Source organism: Barbatula barbatula (genome assembly GCF_947034865.1).
Source record: "Barbatula barbatula genome assembly, chromosome: 24".
Classification (NCBI taxonomy): domain Eukaryota; kingdom Metazoa; phylum Chordata; class Actinopteri; order Cypriniformes; family Nemacheilidae; genus Barbatula; species Barbatula barbatula.
In genome coordinates, this window is record NC_136787.1 from 19,025,717 (window position 1) to 19,050,138 (window position 24,422).

The 24,422-nt window shown below is 38.5% G+C and overlaps 1 protein-coding gene across 2 annotated transcripts; it reads right to left on the minus strand.

Annotated features, from left to right (window-relative positions):
* Positions 1-288: 288 nt before the first annotated feature.
* antxr1b (ANTXR cell adhesion molecule 1b) lies at positions 289-23,375 on the minus strand. Of its 2 annotated transcripts, none has more exons than XM_079448807.1 (18): positions 22,789-23,212; positions 18,720-18,791; positions 18,352-18,423; positions 17,198-17,279; positions 17,082-17,115; positions 16,664-16,743; positions 16,055-16,123; positions 15,849-15,929; positions 14,617-14,677; positions 14,034-14,132; positions 12,312-12,381; positions 10,774-10,987; positions 9,334-9,429; positions 9,055-9,096; positions 7,355-7,450; positions 7,107-7,274; positions 4,914-4,994; positions 289-1,960 (listed from the first exon to the last, which is right to left on the minus strand). In XM_079448807.1, the coding sequence occupies exons 1-18, from the start codon at positions 22,935-22,937 to the stop codon at positions 1,547-1,549; spliced, it is 1,980 nt and encodes a 659-aa protein (XP_079304933.1). In that variant the 5' UTR covers positions 22,938-23,212; the 3' UTR covers positions 289-1,546. The 2 variants fall into 2 exon arrangements, with proteins under 2 accessions (XP_079304933.1, XP_079304934.1); XM_079448808.1 differs by having other exon boundaries at positions 303-1,960; positions 10,909-10,987; positions 22,789-23,375.
* Positions 23,376-24,422: the final 1,047 nt, after the last annotated feature.

Below are 24,422 nucleotides of genomic sequence, written 5' to 3' on the forward strand. Positions count from 1 at the left end.
TTTCTGCAAATCGAGACGTAAGACACATCCTTTCATTACGAAAGCTATGTGGTTGTGTTTTCAAGGTTTTTTGGGGTTTTCTTAAAAAAAAGTTTTATATAGTGCTAAGTAAAGTGTGCCTGCAATATTGCAAGCGTTCTTCTGAAATATGGATGAAGTTTATTTACTGCAGATCAAAGGAAGACTTTTGACTTTGTGTCCAGAAATGAATAGAAAATGCTCTTCATTATGGATTGACGAGCATACTGTAGGATATGTGCTGTAAATGATGCGATGGCACAACAAATGCATGACACGGAAGTAATAATCATCATTTAATTGAAGCATGTACATACAAGCTCTTCGTTAAAATGGTCTCAAGATTCAAACTGGACATCTGTAACAAGCAAAGTTGTCGAGTGCTCAACAAACATTCAAACGGGCAAACGAGATTCAAAATATCCTGAAAGAAATGGCATTGCACTGCCATATCCGTAAGAATAATGCTGCAAAACATTGAGCGGAACAGAAGGCATTTTAAATAAAAGATCATTAAGCACTTCATGAATTTTTAATACAAGCTTGATGCTTGTAAAGCATCCACATATACAAATTATAAAGACTATATCGTAACAAATCATGTGATTTCCTCCATCACCATTTAAGAAGCCGTTTTCAACTGAAAACTGAAAACTTTTTATGCGTTTTGGCTGTTTATTTACACGACAACGGCGTTTTCGAGGACAGAAACGCAAACTTTTGAAAACGTGTCTCAAAGTGCACCTTTTGAAGTCTGAATGCGGCATTTTCCCACAAAATGACGTCATACGCATGTGTCTTACGCATTCAGTCTGTAGGCATGCGCCAGTATTCCCCAAACAAAAATGGTTTGTACTGTGTGACATGCTTCTTATCATTTCTCCAGCAAAAATAAAAAGTTTACTGCACCACTACGACCAGCGGAGACATAGTATTTATATACACAAACTAAACATACATACACACCGACAAAGTGTATTAAAAGCGTTTTAAACCTTAAAACAAGGGATGTGTATATGCGCAGGCATGTAGTGTTTCTTTATAGCGCAACAGCACCGTACACTGGCCTGGCATGTATAATAAAGAGCTTTTATTTGTTTTCCCAGATCCGTGTAAACGCTGTCGTGTGTACGTGAAACTTCTCAAAAACGCAAAGGTAAAAGTTTTCTGTTTTTCACTGTGTTAACGCACTCGGGCAACATATCCGCTTCGTCAGCCTATGGACTTCTGTCTCACAGGTAAGAATCGTACTTTTCTATATTTTGAAGAAGATAAAACAAAATACTACGGAAAGTGACATTGTAACCTGTATCTGTTCTCTTACATGTGTCGGCTCGTGGATGCCCTTATGTACGGCTTTAATTTGTGACAGTTGCTAACGCGTCATCTAGGTCTTTCATATCTATGAGATCCATCAAGCATGTCACGTTACCGTAACACATGCCAAGTGTCATTACAATTCACACGCAATCTTTATTTTTGCTGTCTTCAGTCTAATCATTCCTGGTGCAAAAACTCCTGTTACTCATTAGGGAAGGTCAGGAACATCAGGGCTTGGACGTGGTGGTGGACGAGAAGGAGGCGGGGCTCGCCCGGGCGGAGCAGCCAGAGGGGGCGGAGGCAGGGTGTTGGATGATGAGGGTGGTTGTGGCGGCGTCGGTAAAGTCACATTGATGCTCAGACATGTTGGAGGCACGGCTCTGGTTGGAGGTGGAGTGTAAGGGGGAGGGGTTATAGAGGATGGGGGTGGGGTTGAAGGCAGAGGTGGCAGGGTGGAGGTTGGAGTGTGGGCGGAGCAGCGTGGGGTGGGAGGTAGAGTGCCCTGTGGGACCGGGGGGCATCTGCTGTGGGGAAGACTGTAGATGTGACTGGAGGGGTTGTTGTAGTGTGGGTACTGGGGGGCCGGGTAGGATTTCATGTGGGTGAATTTCATACAGCGACCCTGAAGAAAATATAAACAAATGTTAGCTAGTACATAAAATCAATCTGTTTTAAAAACTTACCTCGCTATTTTCTTAATGTTACATTTGTAATGAGTTAGAAATTGAGCTGTTGTGTGGGAAATGTCATTTGTAATTCTACTTCAACTCACTTAAAGGAACAGTTCACCTGAAAATTCTGTCTTCATTTACCCAAATCTGTATAAATGTCTTTGTTCTTTGCTCGTATGTATAACATTTTGAATTAAGTGTCAAAAAATGATAAAGAGTAGGATATTGTAAAAAAGAAACTAAAATCAACTTTCGGTAAAGTTTAAGACTTACATTTCTGACTTAAGTGTTTTAAATTAAGGACTACGATGATTTAAATACAAAATGGCCGCCCTGAAAATCAAGAATCAGCCAACAATGAAAAAAATGATGATGTGCCTTAGTAGATTGTATGAAAATAAATTATTAAAATATACTCAACATTATTATGTTCCTGTTTTTAACAAAACAAACTGAGTTAAAATAACATAAAAATCTTTAATTGAACAAATTATTAAGTAAATTTAACTCAATTTGATTATGTTAAACCCATAAAGGAGGCCTGATGTAAGTCATGTAGTATGTTATTTCACTTCTTGAGCAGTAACCGTCTCTTCTGACTTGACCATCAATGTTGTAAAACATATTTATATTTCAATATGAAAGTAAGTGATCCATGAAGTTTGAGTTAGACACATGTTTTTGTTCTGCGCATTTCATTTTTTTTTGTTTACTTTCGAGTAACATTTACTTGATATTTTAAGAATGATAATTTTTGATAATTTAATAAGTAGAACTTTCTTTATTCTGGTTAGTAAATTGTACTTGAATTATATCAGGAAACTATACTTAATACATGTTTGTGCAAATTATTACCAGGATTTTAATAGGAAGTAAATTCTACAAGTTATTGTTTTAGTGAACAGGGGAGTCGCAGCAACATGGCACCATTAAACATTGACTGAATTAAGACATTACTTCATTCAGACATTACATTCATATTTTATTAATGCATTTTTTTATAAATGTATATATACAGCTGCAATCTATAACTTATTTGGGTGAAATAAACCACAATTTAGTTAATGGGCAAGTACATAAAAATCAGTGTTGAAAACCTTCTGCCTACTTTCACCTGGTTTACAACGGTAATCTTATAATGGTGATTGATTTATGGAACTGTACCATTTTGTGGGAAATTTAACATCGGTTGACTTCAACCCAAATTTCATTTTTCAAACAGAGATGGCGACAGAGATGCAAAAGTAAAAAATAGCAGTTTCAACATTTTCTTTTGCATTATGCGCAAAAATATTACAAATATGTATCTATTTTGAGTAACCAAAGCTTCAAATCCTTAAAAAATGGATTTGATATTTTTATACATTTATAATTGTTTTCATATATTACTATATTATTTAACTACCATGTAGGAAACATTGCTTTATAAATTTCTTTGTTCTGTCAAACATATTTTTTACGAATGTAAAGCAAACCGTTCTGGCGCACTTTTCACTACCATTGTCATTTTTCCTAGTATGGGAGTCAATGGATGTCGAGATCTGTTTGGTTATAAGCGTTCTTCCAAATATCTTTCTCTCTGTTCATCAGAACAAAGAAGTGTTAAGAGATTTGAAACAACACGAGGATGCGGAAATAATAACAGAATTTAAATTTTTGGGTCAACTTTCCCTTTAAAGTACATCAAGTGAACTTCAATTTTATGTTTCAAACAGAGACGGCGGACGATGAATAGCATTTTTAGGATAACTGAAATCTAATCCCAAATTAAATCAATTCAAGAATTTATATCATCATCAAAACTATTGCAAATGTATTTCAAATGTTCTTTTAGGAAATTTTCTGAAATCATTAAACTCTTTTGTCTTCACAAGATCAAGGAACATTTGCTCTCATGATGTGGCTCCTTTAAGAGCGTCTTTAAAGTCTGTTTTTCCACAGGATGCGCCATAATGAAAACCCGAGAGCTGGGAATGCAAAAACATCGTTCGTGAGATGAAAGTTTATAACTTTGAGAAGCTTCGCTGCATTTTACCACCGCTTTGAATAGTTCACAGTAGCTTTTGTTTGCCTGCGAACAAATCCCACTACTCAAACGTATATATTTTTTGAGTTTCTTTCTGATCTGTTTACCACCCCAGAACTCCCGTCTTTGCATTTGTCTAAAGGAAGGGAGGGTAGTTATTGTCTCTTCCTAATGCTTAATGCTTTCAGCAGACGTGCGCATTCCTTTAGGCAGGAGCAATGTGAGCAGACTGGTCCCGTTGGTCTGAACCCGAGCCAGGGTCCTGACTACCTCTGACTGTTTCTGACTGGTGTTATTATTAACAGCTGGCCGGCTTTCATCCGTCCACCTCTAAATGTTTTTCATGTGTTCCCCTGTTTCTAATGAGAGTGGATTCTGAAAGAACCCAGAGACACACTGAATGTTGTGAGCTTCTTGGTAATACGATGGAAAGCTATAACTATGAGAGGCTGTTATATACTTATTCAAATGGTTAAATGGCCTAATGGGGTTATCGTGACGTACCACACAGTTCCTTTTGTAATGACATTTACGGCACAGTTTATGCCCTGTCCACACCAATGAGTTTCCGTTTGAAAACACATCTTTTTCTCTTCGTTTTGGCAGTTCGTCCACATTGAGATACGGAGCTTTTAGAAAACGTAACGTGCTCCACATTGCTGCGACATAATAAGACAGAAAGTAAATAAACGCCTTACATGAATTGATGCTGACGTGTCTTAGGTTTTACGCATGCGCAGTTCATGGATGTAAGCGTTTTCAGACATTTCATTGTGGACGAAGAGCGTTTACTAGTTCAGACACATAGTGTACAGCCTCAAGAGCCTTATTGCTTTCTTATGACTGTAATATTACAATAATGTGAAATTGTGTATCACCTTCTCTCCAGGTTGAGGCCGCATGACAGATACACGGTCATATCCTCTCCTTAGCCACACCCACAGGGCGTCCAATTTACCCTACGAGATTAAAACAGGCAATGACATTAACACTTCAATCTCGCTGGTACAGATAGAGAAAAAGACACTAAGTGTATGTAATGTAAGTGTAAATAGTGTACGTAAAATGATTCTTTTTGAGGTGAAGTGGACGTTTTATCTCGGTTTTCAGATCACGGTTATTAAAGTTAAGTGTCATTACTCTTTAAAAATGTACAAACCAATTCTGATTTTCTAACGTAAACAAAGCATCACTTGAAAGGCAACTTTGTGTTTCAGCAAACTGACATTCATTTATTTGATAGTCATTTTATTAAGAATCTGTCACGTGAAACGTTGTTCGATGTTTTTTACAACAGTACAAACTTAAATAAGTGTACGCAATGTAACTGTTGTGTTTATATTGTTAAATTAGCATATCTGCATGTCATTCAATTATTGACTCTAAACCAACGCTGAACAACACACATTCTACATTATAAGTGGGATAGTTCACCTCAGTTCAAACCTGTATTACTTACGTTCTTCTGCAGAACACAAAAGAAGATATTTTGATGAACGTTGGTAACCAAACAACACTGGCCCCCATTGACTTCCATTGCATGGACACAAAACCACGGAGACATTTCTCAAAATATCTTCTCTTGTGTTTCACAGATGAAAGAGTCACATACATGTTTTGAACAACCGAAGTGTAAATAACGGCAGAATTGTTATTTTTGGGTGAACTATCCCTTTAAAGATGTGCATTTTTATGCCCAAAAGCTGGTCCAAACAAAAACAGACAGTAGCCTACGTGCAATCGTCCCTTTACTTTCACTCCGTATATCTCTGAGATTTGAGTAAACTGTCACCTAAAATAATGAAAGAAGGTGAGCGAGAGGGAGAAAAAGGAGTTTGTTTTGTTGGGCAGAGGACCAGCTCTGCAAAGCTTCTCTCTCCTGGGTCAAATCAGTTCAGCGTCTGGTTTAAATTAACTCTTCCCTTCCAGCTGACAAAGACATTACGAAACCATGCACGTGCACGAGCCTTTCCCGGACAATACGACAGCACAGCCTTTCTGTAATTGACGTCCACCATGATGAGCATATAGTAAGCAAGTCACTTTATTGGGTCATCCGTATCTGTTATGTAACTTGTTTTTGCGCAGACACACATGGACATGGATGTTTCTTTTTTTTGCTTACGTTCCCGATCAGCCTAGACCAGCATGAATTCTCATTCTGGTTTAGTCTGGTAAGAGCTGGTTTTGGGTTTATGTGTCCAAGAAAGTCTTGCTGGTTAAGATGTCTATGACACACAGTTGGACATTTTAGATTAGTTGCGTCAAATTGATTAATCGCGATTAATTGCGATTAATCGAGTCTGAATTTCTCTTTTGTGTTTATATAACGTGTGTGTGTGTATAAAATAACAGCAAAGATGCTCTGTATTTTTTCAGACCTCAAATACTGCAAAGAAAAGTTTGGATTCACTTTTAAGAAACACAACAGTCGGAAAAGTGTCTTTCTTTATATGCTAACCTGGATTTTTCTCACAGTTTTCTTGTGGTCTGTCATGCTGTCAGTCTTTCACATTGCTGCTGGATGACTTAAAGCCTAAAATCTAGAAATGTTCATTTTAAATAAAAATTCGAAATAGTCTCTTCATTTTTTCGGTGGCTTTATATAACAAATAGTCACATTTATATTTAAATATAATAGACATTATGTATAACTATATATGACTAATTTCTTGAAACTAAACGTGTGTGTTTATGTATTTATAAATGCATAAAATACAACACCACACACACGCGCATATATTGTATACAAATTTAAGAATTATGAAATATTTTTTAATCGCAATTAATCGATTTGACAGCACTACTGTAGAACACACTTATAGGAAATGGAAGTGTGAAAAATCTTATGGTTCAAACAAAGCCTTTCACAAAAATAGAAGTTTGGTAAGGATTTAAAATGATAAAAGATAAAGTCCAGGTTTCAAGCCTGACAAGTTGGCGATCTTTTAAGGAGGGTTGGTCCTAACATCTATTCCAGACTTGGGTTAAGCCTCTTAAATCTCTCATATGTCTGGAATTATCTCTCTCTTTGATGTGATGTCAAAGCCCCTAAAGGTAAACAGGTCTACCTTGATTGGCGAGTACCACTTCTGAGGAGAGATGGGTTTCCTCATGCCGTTGTTCAGGGTGCGTGTGGGTGCGAACTCAAACTCCTGCTCTGGCATTTGCACTCGAGCATTCTTAGCTTTCTCAAGTTTGGCTCCTTCCTCAGTGGACCCCCTATCTCCCCAGCGCACCTGTGCCACACACAAACACATCACTTCAAGCTGTTCTCCAAACTCTATTCCAAAACCCATTTCACAAAACACACTCTTACTTCCATTCTTTTAATGCCGCCAACTCCTCTGCCACCGTAATATGAGGCGTCCACCGTCGGCCAATTCTTCTTGGGATAGCCATCTTCCTCTTCATCCTTTATAGAGAAAGTAAACCAGGTAAAGTAAAAGCCTGTTTTGGGGAAGTAAAGGTGTCAGCCGTGTACCCTTAAAGGAATAGTTCACCCACAAATGAAAATGATTTCATAATTTACACAAAAGAACACTGTTGACTTCCACTACATGGACACAAAACCACCAATACATTTCTCAAAAGATCTCCTTTTGTGTTTTACTGAAGAAACATTCATGTATAGGTTTGGGTTATACCGTTCCTTTAAATGAAGGCTTTTCTTCGAAATGAAATGGGGTCATTTATTCCCACTGAGAAAGCAGCGTGTCCTACATTTTCCACAAGTTTAGGTGTTAATGGCCCCCAAACAATACACACCTTCAGGAACCGCAAGCATTTCTTAATTTCTTCCAAAAAGAGGTTTGGGACATGTCCCATCTGTCCCTCCCGCAAACTGCTTACGGCGACGGAACATCAAGGGTGCTGGAAAAGTGAATTCCACATACAATATCTCACCATCATCCTTTTCGAGAGCAGACAGGAAATGATGTCATTCTGCAGTCATCGATACTCTCGGCATTACTGCACATATGCAGCTCATTAAAGCCGAGACACATGTCTTGTGTTCCTGAGCATCTCACTGCAGTCAGATGATGATGATGGTCCTTGTCATGCACATTCTGCTTACACAGCTTTTTAGATATCTGTCCCTTGACACTTCAGTGAACGGTGTTTTTAATGGTGCTCAATTTGTCTTAGATAAGAACCGATCACTCATGAGTTAGACATCAACTTTGGAGTCCATGAGTTTTGCGGGCAGCAATCCCGGATGGGTTTGGATTTCACATTGTTACCTTAAACCCCACACAACCTGCCTGAAGCTTTTGGAATTTCCTGTTTTGACGAATCAGACAATCAGAGACTTGGAAAGGAGAAATTGACCGGGTTCAAATATATGACGGTAAGTTGAATAGTTCTCAGAATTCATCGATTCGAAGAAGAGTAGAGCTGTTTTGTGTTTCAAAATATATATTATTGTCATGTTGGATCATATATAAACCTTTAAATCACAGATGTCTTCTGACACAGTGTCTTTTGTCATTAAGTTTAGGTTGGAGTAAACCGCCGTGTCTGAAAAAGGTGACTTTTTGGAGCAAATGTCACCCCGTGTCTTCTTGTAATCACAAGTAAAGCGTTTGGAAGAAATCTTATTTGAGGAAAAAGATTTCATGGCAAGAACAAAATACAGAGACACTGAGGCGTAGTACTTGATGTCATTAGTCACGCTTATTAAACTTACCTTCCTCAAAAGCTCTCGAATCGTATTCTCGCTTGCATTCTAAACTTTCAGTTACTGCACAGAAAGTCGTGCCAATAGACATATAAGGGCTAGTTCACCCACAAATACAACAAATATTGCTTCATTTATTCACCCTCATGTCATTTCAAAACTGAAAACACAAAAGAACACTGACCTCCCATTGACTTCCAATGTATGGACATTACTCAAAATATTCATATACAGGTTTTCAACATCATGAGAGTTTTCTGGTGAACTTTGAAATTGTCACGACGTTTATATGAGCTGATATCTTCAACTATTTGATCAATTGTTTGAAAGCGTCTTACCGAACTGTCTTCCATCACAGGTGGCGGTGGCTCATGGACAATCTGAAGAGAATGAGAAGAACTTGAGAAGGGCTCTTCGTGTCATAGCAATCATCTTGAAATGGAAATGACATGCTAATGCATTTTTAAATTCAAGATATTTTCCATGGCTCTGAATTTCTTCTATGCATGTCAGAAAAGACATTACTGGACTCTAGTTTGAAAAGCTCAGCACTCGGTCTGGATATCGAGTTCTGGTTGGAGAAACGTCTGAAAAGAATGCAAGGAAGACGGGCCTACCAGGGTGCAGCAGAGGGGCCAAAACCACCAGAGTATCGCCATGGCGATCAGCAGCAGAAGGATGAGCAGCGCTATGGCCAAGAACGTTCCGTCAGTCTGAGGAAGAGAGAAGAAACAGAGACCCAGAGGAGGTTTACGCTCCAAAGCAAATAAAGCCGGCGTTATGTTTCTAATGCCACGCTCGAACCCTGCTGGATGGGGCTCCACTGAGGAATTTGTGGTTTAGTGAAAGATGCAGAATAAAAATGTCTACTAATGGCGTGTTGAAACACTATCTTGATCTTGATTTTGAGTGATGATACCGTGAACCATTCAAAGTGATTCTTGCTTTCAGCGTTGAGTCACTCAGGACAGCACATGGATTACATTTCAAGTAAAAACTCTTTTTTTGCAAATAGGCTTAATCGCTACATATCACATTATATCTCTGTTGAAAACCTATAAATGCAGGTTACTGTACTTCCCTTTAGATTGACGTCAAATATGTATTTCCTGCATAATTATTTAATAATAAAAATTATTAAAATGTATGCATTTACATTTATCACACTACATTTTTTAAATACATTTATTTAGTTTACCGTTGCCGATCTGGGTAAGGTAAACGGACACTTTTGAACATGATGACTGTTTTTTTATATGGTCCAAACTTAACTTCCGCTAGTCCACAGCAAAATTTGAATTGCAATATTAATAAAAGAAAATTCGTATACAAAATATACAATTTAATGAGACCGTGTCTGATGAAACCGTCTCGTATCTATAACCGTCTATTGTATAAATAAATATGATATATATATAGATAATACTAATATTTTAGAGGTTTATTGATTGATTGATTTCTATTACAACAAGGTATTTCTGTTTATTATAGTAATCTAATGGTATTTCTTTTAGCCAAATCCCTACTGTAGAGAAAACAATTGAATTCTCATTACTTCCGTTAATATAATATTTCAATTCAAAAGGAATACAGTATAACATGATAGCATTGTTGAATGAGAATCTTATGAGAATCGCCTTTGAGAACAAGAGTTACAGAAATAATTACTTGTGTATTTCACCCATAGTTGGGTAAATATGGTCAAACAAACCTATATGTCCATATTCAACCCAGCTTGGCTTGCTGTATATTCCTTAGATTTTTGGGCTGATTTATGTGACGTCGTAAATATATAACGTTTTAATGTTTGAAACATTCTCATCTACTAAAAGTTTATAACTTGTATTAGCACCTATAGTACTATTGCTCTTTTATGACATATCGCTTATCGCTCCCTGAACTCTTTGTAAGTCACTTTGGATAAAAGCATCTTCTAAATGTCTAAATGTACTGTAAACCAGGCAAAAGCATCTCCAAGCCTTTGCGTTCTAGTCATTTGCTCTTGTCATGGCACCCCACCAGAGGAACATCAGTGTTAAGACAGTGTGCATACTGACTGTGTTCAGAGGACACATGGAAGATGGAGTTGAAATACAGGTAAAGCCCAGTGTAGCTGTACTGGCAGTGGCTCTGCCCAGAGTTACAGCAGAAGTGGGTTTGGCACTGCTGGCCTGCAGGGATACTGTACTCACACAGCTCACGGTTGTGATGGTCACAGAACTGGAGATAAAACTCAGGCCGTTGTTCATACTGACATGGAGAGAGGCAGATCTGTCAACACATGAGAGAGAGAACAGTGACGGTTCACGCTGAATATCCGCTGGTCAACCAGCGATCTAGTGTGTGCTGACCTCCTGAGCCTGCAAACAGACCAAACTTTGGCGTTTTTTATCTGTCCTACATTGTAAACATTTTGCCGTAGTTATGCAGCTAGTTGCCAATACATTTTTATTTATCTCATTTATTGGCAACAGTTTGTTCAAAGAGAAATTAACATTAAAGGCACAATATGTAAATTTGGAGCGCTGGATGCCGCACTTTCGAAACAACAAGAAAAGTCGAAGCTTAATGACATTATGTAGGAGAGTGGAATTATGGGACATGTTTTTTTCACCATCCAGAGGCGTTTGGAGATCGGCCATCATGTTCACGGACGAGGTAATAAATTAATTTAATTTTATGTCATCGTAATGAATTAGCTCGCAAGAAACGTGGAATGTAATGCTACGTTTGCCCGCGAACGATATTGGACTTTGTCAATTGATTTGGTAGCTTAAAAAGTCAACTACATTTACGCTTGTTTGTGTTTCCTTTACTTACCAAAGAGTCATTGTGATCTATAATAACAGAACAACAGATGCTGTATGAGCACTGCATTTGTGTGTTTTGCTGTAGTTTCTACAACTGGAAACTGAGGGTCGTGCGGAGCAGTGGATATTAAGTCACTGATACGAGACAAACACAAGAGAGACGAGGGACGGGACGTTATTTTAAACAGGAATTTTTCTGGATTTGCACATCCTTGGGAACACTTGGGATAATGTAAGTACACAACCGCATTAAATATATCACACTGTGCAAGTGATTTTTGGATATTTCATAACAAAATTCTTCCATATTGTGGCTGTATAATTTTTTTCTCAATATTGTATTCTGTATTTATTCTAACTGTATGTCCTGCACTTGCTAATGTCATTTCTGGTTAGACCTAAACTACATTTCGTTACACTGCGCTTGTATATGTGTAATGACAATAAAGTTGAATCTAATCTAATCTAATAACATGAACAAGTCTTTATCGTTGCAGACAAAAAACAGCCATGCAAATTTTTATAATTTTGGTTCCCGAAATGCTTTGCATGAGGATGTTATTATATCCTGTAAGGATAAACACTTATTCATGTTTAATGATCATTTATCTTTGGAAAAACTGATGCCAGTATATTAAATAAATGTAAATCTACAGTAGGTCATTGGCAAACTACTGCCAGTAATACTGTAATTTCTACAGAACTCTGCTTCTTGTCTTGCGGTTTCTCTTTTCTTTCCATTTTGACTTCTGCAGAAGAAAACTTTCCACCTTTTCAACACTTACGTTCCCTTCTCCTGCAGTACAGGCGCTGGGCAGAGCAGGTACGTGTCCTCAACGACCAGAGGTCTCTCCACTAGAAAACAAAACGCAAGAAATCAGATTTGGATGTGGATTAGTTTAATTACACTTTCACAGAGATCAAGAAAATGATAACAGAAGAAACGTTTGCTTTAATTAAACATTATTCCATATACACGCCACACTAAATAAAATGTTATGATTACAAATGTGATTGCTCCCCTAAACGGAAACGGAGAGAACGAAGCGGTTGCCAAGCAACACAGTGATGCTACAGTGATGCTAATGTAATGCGGCCAGCTGTATGTTTTGGGAATCTTACAACAGGGCACAACCAATCAGAATCAAGGATTATAGAACTGTTTTAAATGTGCAGAGTAGGTTAGTTAATTTATTCTCATATTATACATTAATTTTGTCATTTACGTAACCGTGGATTTCTGGATGTTGTCTAATTTACACTTTAAATAAAAAAAACACATTGTAAACTGCAGAAGCTGTTTGTCAATTTTGTTTAAATTAGCAATAAAGCTACTTTGAATGAATTTCTATGATAAAATCACCAATATCATTATCATTACAAAAGTGCTGCCTATAGGCTACCAAATAACAAATATTTTATTTTAGAAAAACATTCTGCTATATACGACAGTATTTGCCAGACACTATGGTTTTCGTGTAAATGTATTGTACAAGAAATCCCACTGGTTCAGGAAAGTGTAAAGAGTGAAATAACCACACAGAAACATGATCAGAGGGATTAGCACATTGCAGTTGTTTGGTAGCACGCACAGATATTTGGGTGTGTGACACAAACATCCAACTAACCCAAATATGATTGCATATTTTTATTGAAAAGCAGGACTGGAAATATTATTGACTTCCAAGTTGATTTACACTAGACACGCACACACGGGTGCTGGTGAGATGAGCCCTGCGTTCTCCTCTGTCATGTGATGTTGTCGGATATAAACAGCCTTCAAACGTCTATCAACAACACGCAAGGTCAATTTCTTCCAAAGGAAATCCAGCCAGCGTAGAACCACTCCATTAGTTACTTGATCTAAACGTTTGGCTGGAATCATATTGTGAAGGACATCATCTAGTGATATAACCACAACAGATCTCAGACCTTTACATTTTCATGACATTCTCTTAATTCAACTCATTTGCGTCGCACTAAACCTAGACAAAATCAAACATTCCTGTTAATATTTTCCACAGGCTGTTGTCTAATGGTGTGTGCATGTGTGTTTGTGCACATGTGGTTTATGTTGAAGGAAAGTCTTGTGATTTACAAGAACTGCGTGGCGTGCTAGATCACATCCCATTCTGAAAAACACAAGAGCCGCACAGACATTTGGATTCAATTGGCTTCTTTAGCATCACAAAAGCTCTGCGCTGTCTGCAGTGCCACATGCTCAAAGACGATGCTTAGGAATCTTAAATAAATACCACTTTAGCAGATTCAGCGTCTGTATTTATTGCCCACGACAGATTCGGATTTCCACATTAAGGTGTCAATCTTATCACCCTTAAACTAGTCGCAGTGATCATGAACAACCATCCCTTTAGTTTGTTATGGAATATGGTGATGTGTAATTTGTGTTACGAGTGTTCGTAACAGAGGTTTGTGTATGAATCAAACTGTCAGCTCGCAGCTGGCCATGAAAGGACCAGGAATGAATCTCTGCTGTTTTCACTTACTCACGGTGATGGTGTTGTTGACGCGGAAGCTGCAAAGAATTCTGTTTACGTCCCGGGCGTGAAGGAATCCGTTCCCTCTGATCACCACCTCGAAGGATTCTGTGTTATTGAGGTTTATAGAGAAAGGTAGAAAAATTGGTGGATCGGCAAAAGGAAAGTTCAGTCTAGATCTAGGATGTCTGTCATCATGTCTTCCTGCGTGGGACTCTGTCTTATGGGGAACACAGAAGAAGATATTTGGAGAAATGTCTCAGTGGTTTCGTGTCCGTACGATGGGAGTCAATGGGGTCAGTGTTGTTTGTTGTCAACAACATTTTTCTAAATATCTTAATTTGTGTTCTGCAGATAAAAAGAAAGTCAGACGGGTAACTGGAGGCTGAGTGGATCAAAATACTTCAAGACTTCGAACTTGAAAGCACAACAGAGCAAAAACACTTCAGAAAAAAAAGGGAAAAATCCATATTGCCCTCTTAGACTGAAAATGTTTGAAAGAATTGGATTTCATGTTTTAGGTTGTAAGTTTTATTTACACGCAAAACTAATTAAAGCGATTGACTGTCGGTCTGGATTGATATTAGTTTACCTCCTGCACAAATGCTTGAAGGCTCCACTGCGAGGATCTCTATGCAGGATCTCTTCAGAATCTGAGACAAGAAAACACATCTTTATCTTTTAATGTACTGTTCAATGTAGTTTTTTTTAAGTGGTACAGCCTGTGTTGACAAAGCAAATGTCGCATCTTTGGTATTTTATTTGATATGTCATGGACCCCAGCTGTCACCAGGCCAGTACCTTTTCAAATAGTGCACCTTTCCACCTAAAGAGCTCATATTAGTTCTTCATAGATACATATTGATACCAGATGTACAGTATTAGGAACTTTTAAAGGGTTACGTCCTAATGACAGATTGGGTACTTTTATTTTTTGGACAATTTTTCCTAAGCAATATATTTTCATAAATGATGTTTTTGTAGCTCTGGGTAAATTTCTTTCAAACTAAGCTGTCGAGATAAGCGCAGTGCACTTTTTATACAGCACATGCTGGCTTACACTGGGTTCACGCTAAACGCGAATTCAAGGGGCAGATAATCCAAAAATGAAAATGATTGTCACCTTTCACTCACCCTCAAGTTGTTCTGAAGCTGAATACATTTCTTTGTTTTTCTCAACACAAAGGAAGATATTTGGAAGAATGTCAGTAACCAAACAGATCTCATCCACCATTTACTGCCATAGTAGGGGAAATTAATACTATGGGAGTCAATGGGGGATGAAATCTGTTTGGTTACTAACATTCTTCAAAATAGCGTTCCTTGTGTTCAGTAGAACAATGAAATATGTCTGGAACTATCTAAATGATGACAGAATTAAATGTTTGGGGTGGACTGTCCCTTTAAGTCATTGCAAAGACACGTACAGATGTGAATAAAGGGCAGCACGAAAATAAATAATTTTTCCCGAGATTGTTCGCGTTTGGTGGGAACCCAGCATTACACTGGGTTCACACCAAATTTGAATTAAGCCTTTTGCAAGAATAAATGAAATACAAAGTCAATGCAAAGAGCATACAGAAGCGAACGCGTGTCAATATCGTCTTCCGCAAAGGTTTAAAATATTTGTCTTTACGCGTCACTCACGCGAAAAAAAATAATAAAGAGCGTGGAGCAAGATTGTTCGCGATTGGTGTGAACCCAGCATAAGAAATTGGCTAAAATAAATCATCTAAGAGAACAGAAGATTAGTGCTTCACAACATACATTTTTTAAATATATAAATAACGTCAATTTAGTGTCACTTTGTTTTAATTCACTCACCGAATCGATGACCCCCTGAAGCGCTTCAAAGCCATCATTCACTGGAAAAACATGATCTTTGCTATCAGCTATTGTCGCCAGCTGTACAGAATGAAAATCCACACTTTAGCATTTACTAGAACTTCAAGATATCTTCTTTCCATAACCAATTGTGGAACAACCCTCACAATGAGGTCATTTTGACCGTTGGGCAGGTGTGACTTTACCTGGGTTTCATTGAAGTCCTTTACTCCAACACAGTAGACTGAAGCTCCCAGTTGTCGCGAGCGTCCGGCCTGCCATTAAAACACGTCATATGATAGACAGGGGTCATGTTGGAGTGTTGGGTCGCATATTAGGTTATAACAGTATGATTCGGACAAATATTCTTGCAAATAGAAATCAAGATAACCAGACAGACAAAGTCTAAAAGAAACAAAGGTTCATGGTGCCAAACTGGCTCAGAGTAGCTTGTGTTGTTTTTGAGTTCAAACTGCTAGACATGTGGGTGAGAACGGCTTTTAAATTCAACTTTGTGTATCTGATAGATGTAATGGTCTGAGATATTTTTCTTCAGGCGTTTTTTTTCAATTGCAAAAGCTCATGATGATCAATAAGGTTAAAGTGCATTTCAGTGAGTTACGTAAAGCACTTTCATGCTGTTCTCATGGTAAGCAGGCTATGCAGATATACTCTTTTGATGAAAAAATTACAAGAACAAAACATGTCTTTACTCATTTTCTGTACAAACAGCATCTGTCACTGCGGGTAAATCCAATAGTGTTTTCCCCCACCGTAAGGAAGAATTGGAAAGGATTAATGGTCCAAGGTCTCACCTCCCTGGCCGCCAAATCAAACTCATTCTCCCGCAATTCTCCATCTGTTAGAGCAATGATGACACTCGCTGTGCGGTACCCTGACAGAGAAATATTCAATAGTTACACCTCCAGGGAGTCGAATGCTTCAATGTAAAACGACGAAAAGCTGGGAACCAATGTGCTTTTTCTTGATACTTCAAATCAATCTGCTAAAGTTTGAAATTTCATTCAATATCATGTTGAGAATCACTAAGTGTTGGATACTCAGTGTATCTCAGTGGTAAGAGCATTTCGTTAGCAACGCAAGGTTGTGGGTTCAATCCCAGGGGATTGCAGATACCTATTTATAGGATAATGCAATGTAAGTCGCTTTGGATAAAAGCGTCTGCCAAATGCCTGAATGTAAATGGATACGTGTAACATCTCACCCACTTACCATCACCTGTTCCATAGTAGATCTGCTCGCTTGCCTGGAAAGCCACAAAAATGTTTATTGCGATTGAAGAGTGCGTGCGGATTCTGCTAGAAGCAATGACAACAATGATGGCTCACCCTCTGAAAACCTTTGTGCATGAAGGTGTCTCCACCTGGTAACACTTGCTGAAGTTCCTCCAGCCCGGCGCCGATCCTTTCCCTGATCAGACACATTACAGACCATCACACAGTTTAAACACAGCTACCTGCAGAGTTCTTTAAAGTTTGGCAGAATCTGAGCTTGTACAGAGCGATCACAGATGTTTTGATCTTTTAATGCACCTTTAGAATAATGACAATGGTTTTGGATAATCTTACACCAGAAAAATACCAGAGGGGAGAAATGTTTGTCCAAGATAGCAATGAGATTAAATTAAGCTTCTAAGACATTTTTTAGTGATGCATTTTAGAAGACGTCTCAAAAATATTTCTGTAGGAGCAAATCGTTTCAACTCTGTTTTTTTATCTCATTATTTCATTATATCAACAGGCACTTCTATTTCGCAATTCCTAAACTAAAGCCAGAGGTATTAAATCACTGTCAAATCTTACAAGAGCTGTTGCATGTGTGCTCTCAGTATGGAACAGACTTTGACATAAGACACAACTCAAAGTAAAGTATTACCATGATAGCCCGGAGCAGAGAGGACTCCAAACTGACAATTCTTTTTGTCAGGTAATAGACTTAAGGTCACAAATGAATGTAAATATTTGGGGCACTATATGACTGCAGACCTGTCTGATGACAGGAATATTTACAGACAGTGTGGCATGGTCAGGCTAACATGTTGATCCGCAGATTTGGAATGTGCTCAATACCTCAATTAAAATCAGGCTCTTCAAGGCGTATTGCACTACCATGTATACTGCACATCTGTGGAGGCGCTATAAAAAGAGTAGTATGCAAAGGTTAACTGTAGCGTATAAAGATGCCTTGCGGATGCTTCTGATGGTCCCACGATGGAGTAGTCCAAGCCAAATGTTTGTAAACGTGGAAATCCTATGTACAGGTGCATGTGCAGGCTAGTTTGGCGAACAGTATCATCACTGCATTGACCAATCCTGGACTAAACTCGGTGCGATACTCCTCTAGTATTTGGACTCACTGGTTTATGAGCCTACCCAGGAGATAAATATATTGGTTTTTATGTGTGTCCTTAGTTTTTCTGTCTCTCTTTGTAATATGGACCATTATTTACGTGTCTGAAATAAATAATAATAATAATAATTACCTGTCTTCTGTCAGTTTCATTAGGATCCTGCCCTCTGTTGAAAACACTATGAAGGACATGCGAAGCTGAGGGCTGAAGAGAAAGAGCTACAGGTGAGGTTTTCTTTTGTGTTCATAAGCAGCTTAAATGCTGCAATCTTCTCCATCTGGGTGACTTAAGTGTAGTGGAATAGAATAGGATAGGATAGGATTGGATTATAATGGATAGGAATAGAATATGACCAGAATAGAGTGGAGTGAAATGGAATATAATAGACTAGGAATGGAATGGAATAGAATGGACTTGGAATTGGATATGGATAAAATAGAGGAATGGAATGGAATTGGGTAGAGGAATGGAATGGAATATAATAGAATATAATTGAGTACCTGATGAACTTGTGTGCAAGATGATCAACAAAGTAATAGATCTCATTCCAGTGGTGCTGGACACTTCCAGATCTGAGAATATAGATTAAAAGATTTCACTTTTAGTTTTTCAGCACAAAACATCATTAGTTTGTCTTTTGTTTAAATAGCATTTGGCCACATTGAAAATGTATCAAAGATCTTAATGTAGATCATTGCGTCATATATTTATTTATAATATATCAACCAATAAAGGTAAACACAATACACAGTGTTTTATATAACAAGTTAAATGACTCTAGTAAATAATATCTAATGTCAGCAGTCTCCCGCTGGTTTATTTTGCATATTTTGCATTAAGTGAATGTTTGGCTGAAAAGATGCGTTTTTAACCCTGGAATAGTGTCAGGAAGGTTATTCCAGAGTTTAGGTGCTACGTATGAGAAAGCTCGACCCCCTTTGGTGGATTTAGTTATTCTAGGTGTTATCAAACGAGTTTTGAGATCTTAGAGAGCGTGATGGGTTGTAGTGTGATAGAAGCTCTGTTAGGTAGGTAGGGGCTAAACCCTTTAAGGCTTTATAAGTGATTAAAAGAACTTTAAAGTCAATACGATATTTAATGGGTAGCCAGTGAAGGGTTGATAACATTGGGGTTATGTGATTGTATTTTCTGAACTAACTGTAGTTTGTTTATTGATGATGAAGGACAAACACTAAGTAGTGCATTACAGTAGTCAAGTCTTGAGGTCATAAATGCATGAATAAGCTTCTCCGCGTCAGCAACACATAGATTATGTTCGTCATTTGGCAATATTTCTAAAGTGGAAAAGGCTGTTTTTGTGACATTTGAGATGTGATTTTGAAATGACAGGTTGCTGTCTAATATAACGTCAAGATCTTTTACTGTATTTGTTGGAGTAACAGTACATCAATCAGCTTGCAGGTTTCAATCCGAAATATTCTGCTCACGTGTCTTTGGTCCGATAAGTAATTCTTCTGTTTTATTAGAATTTAAAAGAAGGAAATGACAGGTCATCCAATGTTTTATATCTTCAATGCACTCTGCCAATTTGGATAGCTGGAAAGAATCATCTGGAATCAAATGTCATTTTTGCAATGGTTCTTAATCATTATTACCACAATGCAAACATCTTTATAAATAAGCAAAGATTTTCTCAATCAAAAATATCTTTGTTTGAATGCAGGTTGGTTTTGACAACATATTTAAATGGACAGTTCACCCACAAATGAAAATTCTGTTATGAAATAGTATCAATACGTTTGTTTGGTTGAACACAAATAAATATATTTGAAAGAATGTTAGCAAGGGACAGTTCTGAGGCACTACTGACTACCAACCAAAGGGTGAGTAATTCATGACCGAATGTTCATTTTGGGGTGAACTGTCCCTTTACCAACATGGAAATGTGGAGGATTTAGAGATCCTAGATGCTGTTTTGGACAAATGAAAAACCTTTTAAATGCAGGGCACGTATGGTTTTTGCTACGAATCTTCACACTCTTGACATCCTTGTTATTTCAAGCGCTCAAGATGAATCCTGTACAAACGCAGAAGCTAATATCTGAGGTGTGAGCCGCCGACTCTGTTTAAGAGTGGAGTTTGTGTAATAGCTCATCTGGCTGGGCCGTTGCGGTGGAGACAAATCAACAAAGAATGTTAGACTTACGTAAGGGACGTCAAAGCTGTCCAAAGGCAATATAAGTTTTCCTCCGTGGACGTCCACCCCCACAAACACACCAGTGCTGCTAATTCAGTCTTGATCAATTCAGCAGATGTTGATGCATCTCTTTTCTTAGAGAGTAGAGGATATTTTACTGTATGAAGACAACTTCTTTTTTATGTTAATGCTCAAGGTGTATAAAGGACTGGATTTTGAGCAAGAAGCAAAAGTCAAGAACACAACCAAAACTGATAATTCTGTCATCATTTATTCACACTTTTATGACTTTCGTTTGTCCGCAGAACAAAAACAGAAGATCTTTTGAAGAGTGTTGTTAAAGGTACAGTTTGTGAAAACCATAGCTAGAGGGCGCAATATCAAAACAACAACAAAAACGCTGTGAAAGAGCGCAATCAATCCGACGGGAACAAGAAATCATGTAAGCGGACGAGGTAAAGTAATAAAGTTTTATAAACGTTGCGTATAATTGTGGTCCATAAACGACAGCTCGAAACAACCTAGTGGCTTCCAACAGGCAACACTGTTGTCATGCGGTTTCTATGTCAGTAAAGGCGTTAACAAAGGGTAACGCAGACAGGCGACTGCACAGCCCTGTGTCACTGTTTAGAATGGCGTTGGAAACATTTGACACATCATATAACACTGGCCAAGTGGTTTTTGGATATTTTACTGCAAACTTGTTACAAACTGCACCTTTAACTGGATCCCATTCACTTGCATTGGTTTTGTGTCCATACAATAGAAGTGAATGGTCGGTTACCATCTTTCTTCAAAATATCTTCTTTTGTGTTCTGTGGAAGAAAGATATGACAAGTGGGTGAGTAAATGATGACAGAGATCTCACTTTCGTGTTGACTTTCACTTTAAATGATGTTGTCCATTTGAATTCTGAGATTTACTTGCCTTCCTGTGGTTGAAGTGAATGATCACATTTCATATGTCTTATAACCTAAAGTCTTAGTCTGGATCTGGTTCTCAGCTTATGGTCTCAGACAGGACCGCAGTCTGATTCCACAAGACCAAGGCGATGTTAATGTGGATGAAATGTCTCGAGAGCACAAGACTAACTGACTATCATGTGTAAACAAAACGGCATTAACATGCAAATAACTCTTAATTTATGGAAACTAGAACATCAGAACAAAAACATCACTATCTTGTGATATAAGGAGAAGACTAACAATAAAAAGATCGAAAAGGTCAGCTATGGATAACAAAGTCATGACAGCTTTTTGTCATCATTGCTGTAACGTTTTCAACAGGAAAATGAAACTCGCATTGTGCGCCGATTCTCCGCCATGACCTCATCAGATAACAACCTCCAACCTTCATTCAAACACTTTCAGGCCCATAGTGCTGCATAAATACAGAGTTTTGCTTATAAATGCAAATCACATGATGAAAAGAAAGCAAACAATAGCGTGTTGCTGTACGTTTCCTCCCCCTTTTTGTTCTCTTTCTTCTATCATTCGTGTCCAAATATGAGTCTCTGGTGCGCTGTGATTCCAGAGAGCTCTGAGGCTTTGGTACATCTGGCCCTGCTGGTGAAAAGGTTCAGCACATGTGGAACCCAAACGCTCACCATCAGTTTCACCGTCGGCCCTAAATGGTTCGTTCACTTTATATATTACAAATAATCAGGAACCAAAACCAGACACACCAATAAAAATAAAGAGAGTAAGAAAACCTGTATCAAAATCCTTTATTAAAGAAAAGGTTTTGTATGTAATTGATTCAATAACGGAAAATAGCATTTTTTTTTAAATCATCTTTTAATATTACTTCAGTTGTTTGTGCGGGCTGACCGTGTTCATTTGTGATTTCATCAAACTCACGTTCTTTCTAAAGGTGGTCTTTTATCCAAGCTGCTTTCAATGTTAGTCTGATAATGGCATGCCGTGGTACAAATGTTTTGATGGCAATACCGTTTAAAGTGTTTGTGAATGTAAAGCTGTTGATTTCATGACTGGCAAAGGCATTGAATATGGTTTGTCTATCCCGCTTTTCACAAATTTGCTGGTGACATAAGTGCAGATGGAAAGCCACAGCAACCAAGAATCAGACTCTGTAAAATGACACTTGGTAAAAATTGACGGGTATTAGTGGGATTACACTAGAATAAATATCAAGATATATCAAAACCTCATATTTTACACATGACTTGAAACAAAAGGTTAAAGGTCACAGGCAAGTACACTCATTAGGTCACTGCAGAAACTCATCGTCCGGCAATGAGGTGATGCTCAGTGCAGCCCAGATCGCTGGATGATGAATTTCTTTGGAGACCACGATTGCCTGTGGACTTTTGTTCCTTCAAAATCGGCCTCGATCTACCATCACCGTGTCATTTTAATACCCTCTCCAAGCTTTGAAATAGAAAAACTCACTTGTCCAGCACAAAGTACAGGTCAAACCCTCCATAGCACGAGGAACCGGCCTCCCAGCGTTCATAGCTCTGTCCAACACAGACCCTCAGGACCAGCAGTCCACACAACCACGTGAGCATCCTCGCACCCCTACGCCAACCGATGCGCATCGTTGTGGTTTACAAATGCAGTTGTAACCTTCTGCAAGTCAACAGCGCTTCCAGACAGTCACGAAGAAAGACATTCAACTTCGGCGGAGATGATTTTCGTCTTCACTCTCTGATCCATCCAGGCTGCACGAGGTCTGGCCTCAGAGGAGAAGGCATGTCTGTGGCAGATTCCCAGAGCTGCAGTCGGATCCCAGGACTCCAGGAGCTCCAGTTAAACTTGCATCTGGAGTTCAGTCACTCCCTCACAGAAGACAAGCTCATTTAACTAATACAGCAACCGCTTGCCCTCTGACGCGTGTGTTGATGGTGTTCGGGGTCAGTCTGGAACTTTAGAAAACACCTTCATGTGGTGTTTTTCAAAATGGGGATTTACATTGAATATGATGGGGGAGGGACATGGATAGTTTTGTTTCTCTCTCTCTGTTTCTCTCTCTGTTTCTCTCTCTGTTTCTCTCTCTCTCTCTGTTTCTCTCTCTCTCTTCTGTTTCTCTCTCTCTCTCTGTTTCTCTCTCTCTCTCTGTTTCTCTCTCTCTGTTTCTCTTTCTCTGCTTCTCTCTTCTGTTTCTCTCTCTCTCTGTTTCTCTCTCTCTGTTTCTCTCTCTCTGCTTCTCTCTTCTGTTTCTCTCTCTTTCTCTGCTTCTCTCTTCTGTTTCTCTCTCTCTCTCTGTTTCTCTCTCTCTGTTTCTCTCTCTCTGCTTCTCTCTCTCTGCTTCTCTCTTCTGTTTCTCTCTCTTTCTCTGCTTCTCTCTTCTGTTTCTCTCTCTCTGTTTCTCTCTCTCTGCTTCTCTCTCTCTGCTTCTCTCTTCTGTTTCTCTCTCTTTCTCTGCTTCTCTCTTCTGTTTCTCTCTCTCTCTCTGTTTCTCTCTCTCTGTTTCTCTCTCTCTCTCTGTTTCTCTCTCTCTCTCTCTCTCTCTCTGTTTCTCTCTTCTGTTTCTCTCTCTCTCTCTGTTTCTCTCTCTCTCTCTGTTTCTCTCTCTCTGTTTCTCTTTCTCTGCTTCTCTCTTCTGTTTCTCTCTCTCTCTGTTTCTCTCTCTCTGTTTCTCTCTCTCTGCTTCTCTCTTCTGTTTCTCTCTCTTTCTCTGCTTCTCTCTTCTGTTTCTCTCTCTCTCTCTGTTTCTCTCTCTCTGTTTCTCTCTCTCTGCTTCTCTCTCTCTGTTTCTCTCTCTCTCTGTTTCTCTCTCTCTGTTTCTCTCTCTCTGTTTCTCTTTTACATACACATTTCTTCCCTCTACTGCCACAGTGTGGTAGCATATAAGATGATTCCTGAGTCTACAAAGGTTTCTGGAAAATATGTATAAAATGCATTTGCATTTTTCACGATGCACGAAGAACACCCATGACATTCAAAGTATGTATTTACCAGGTAATCTATAGCAAAGTGGTCATATGAGCTACAGGAACATCAACATTAAAACATGCGGAGGAAAGTGAAGTACCTTTTGTGCTTGGAGTAGCCTACACCAACACCACATGATGCAAAGCCCG

Coding starts and splice junctions, on each gene's coding strand:
- antxr1b (XM_079448807.1), bottom strand. CDS start 22,937: ATGCGCATCGGTTGGCGTAGGGGTGCGAGGATGCTCACGTGGTTGTGT. Junction 17,116..17,197: donor TGCACAAAGGTTTTCAGAGG/GTGAGCCATCAT, acceptor GTGGCTTTCCAG/GCAAGCGAGCAGATCTACTA. Junction 7,275..7,354: donor GCGGCATTAAAAGAATGGAA/GTAAGAGTGTGT, acceptor TGTGTGGCACAG/GTGCGCTGGGGAGATAGGGG.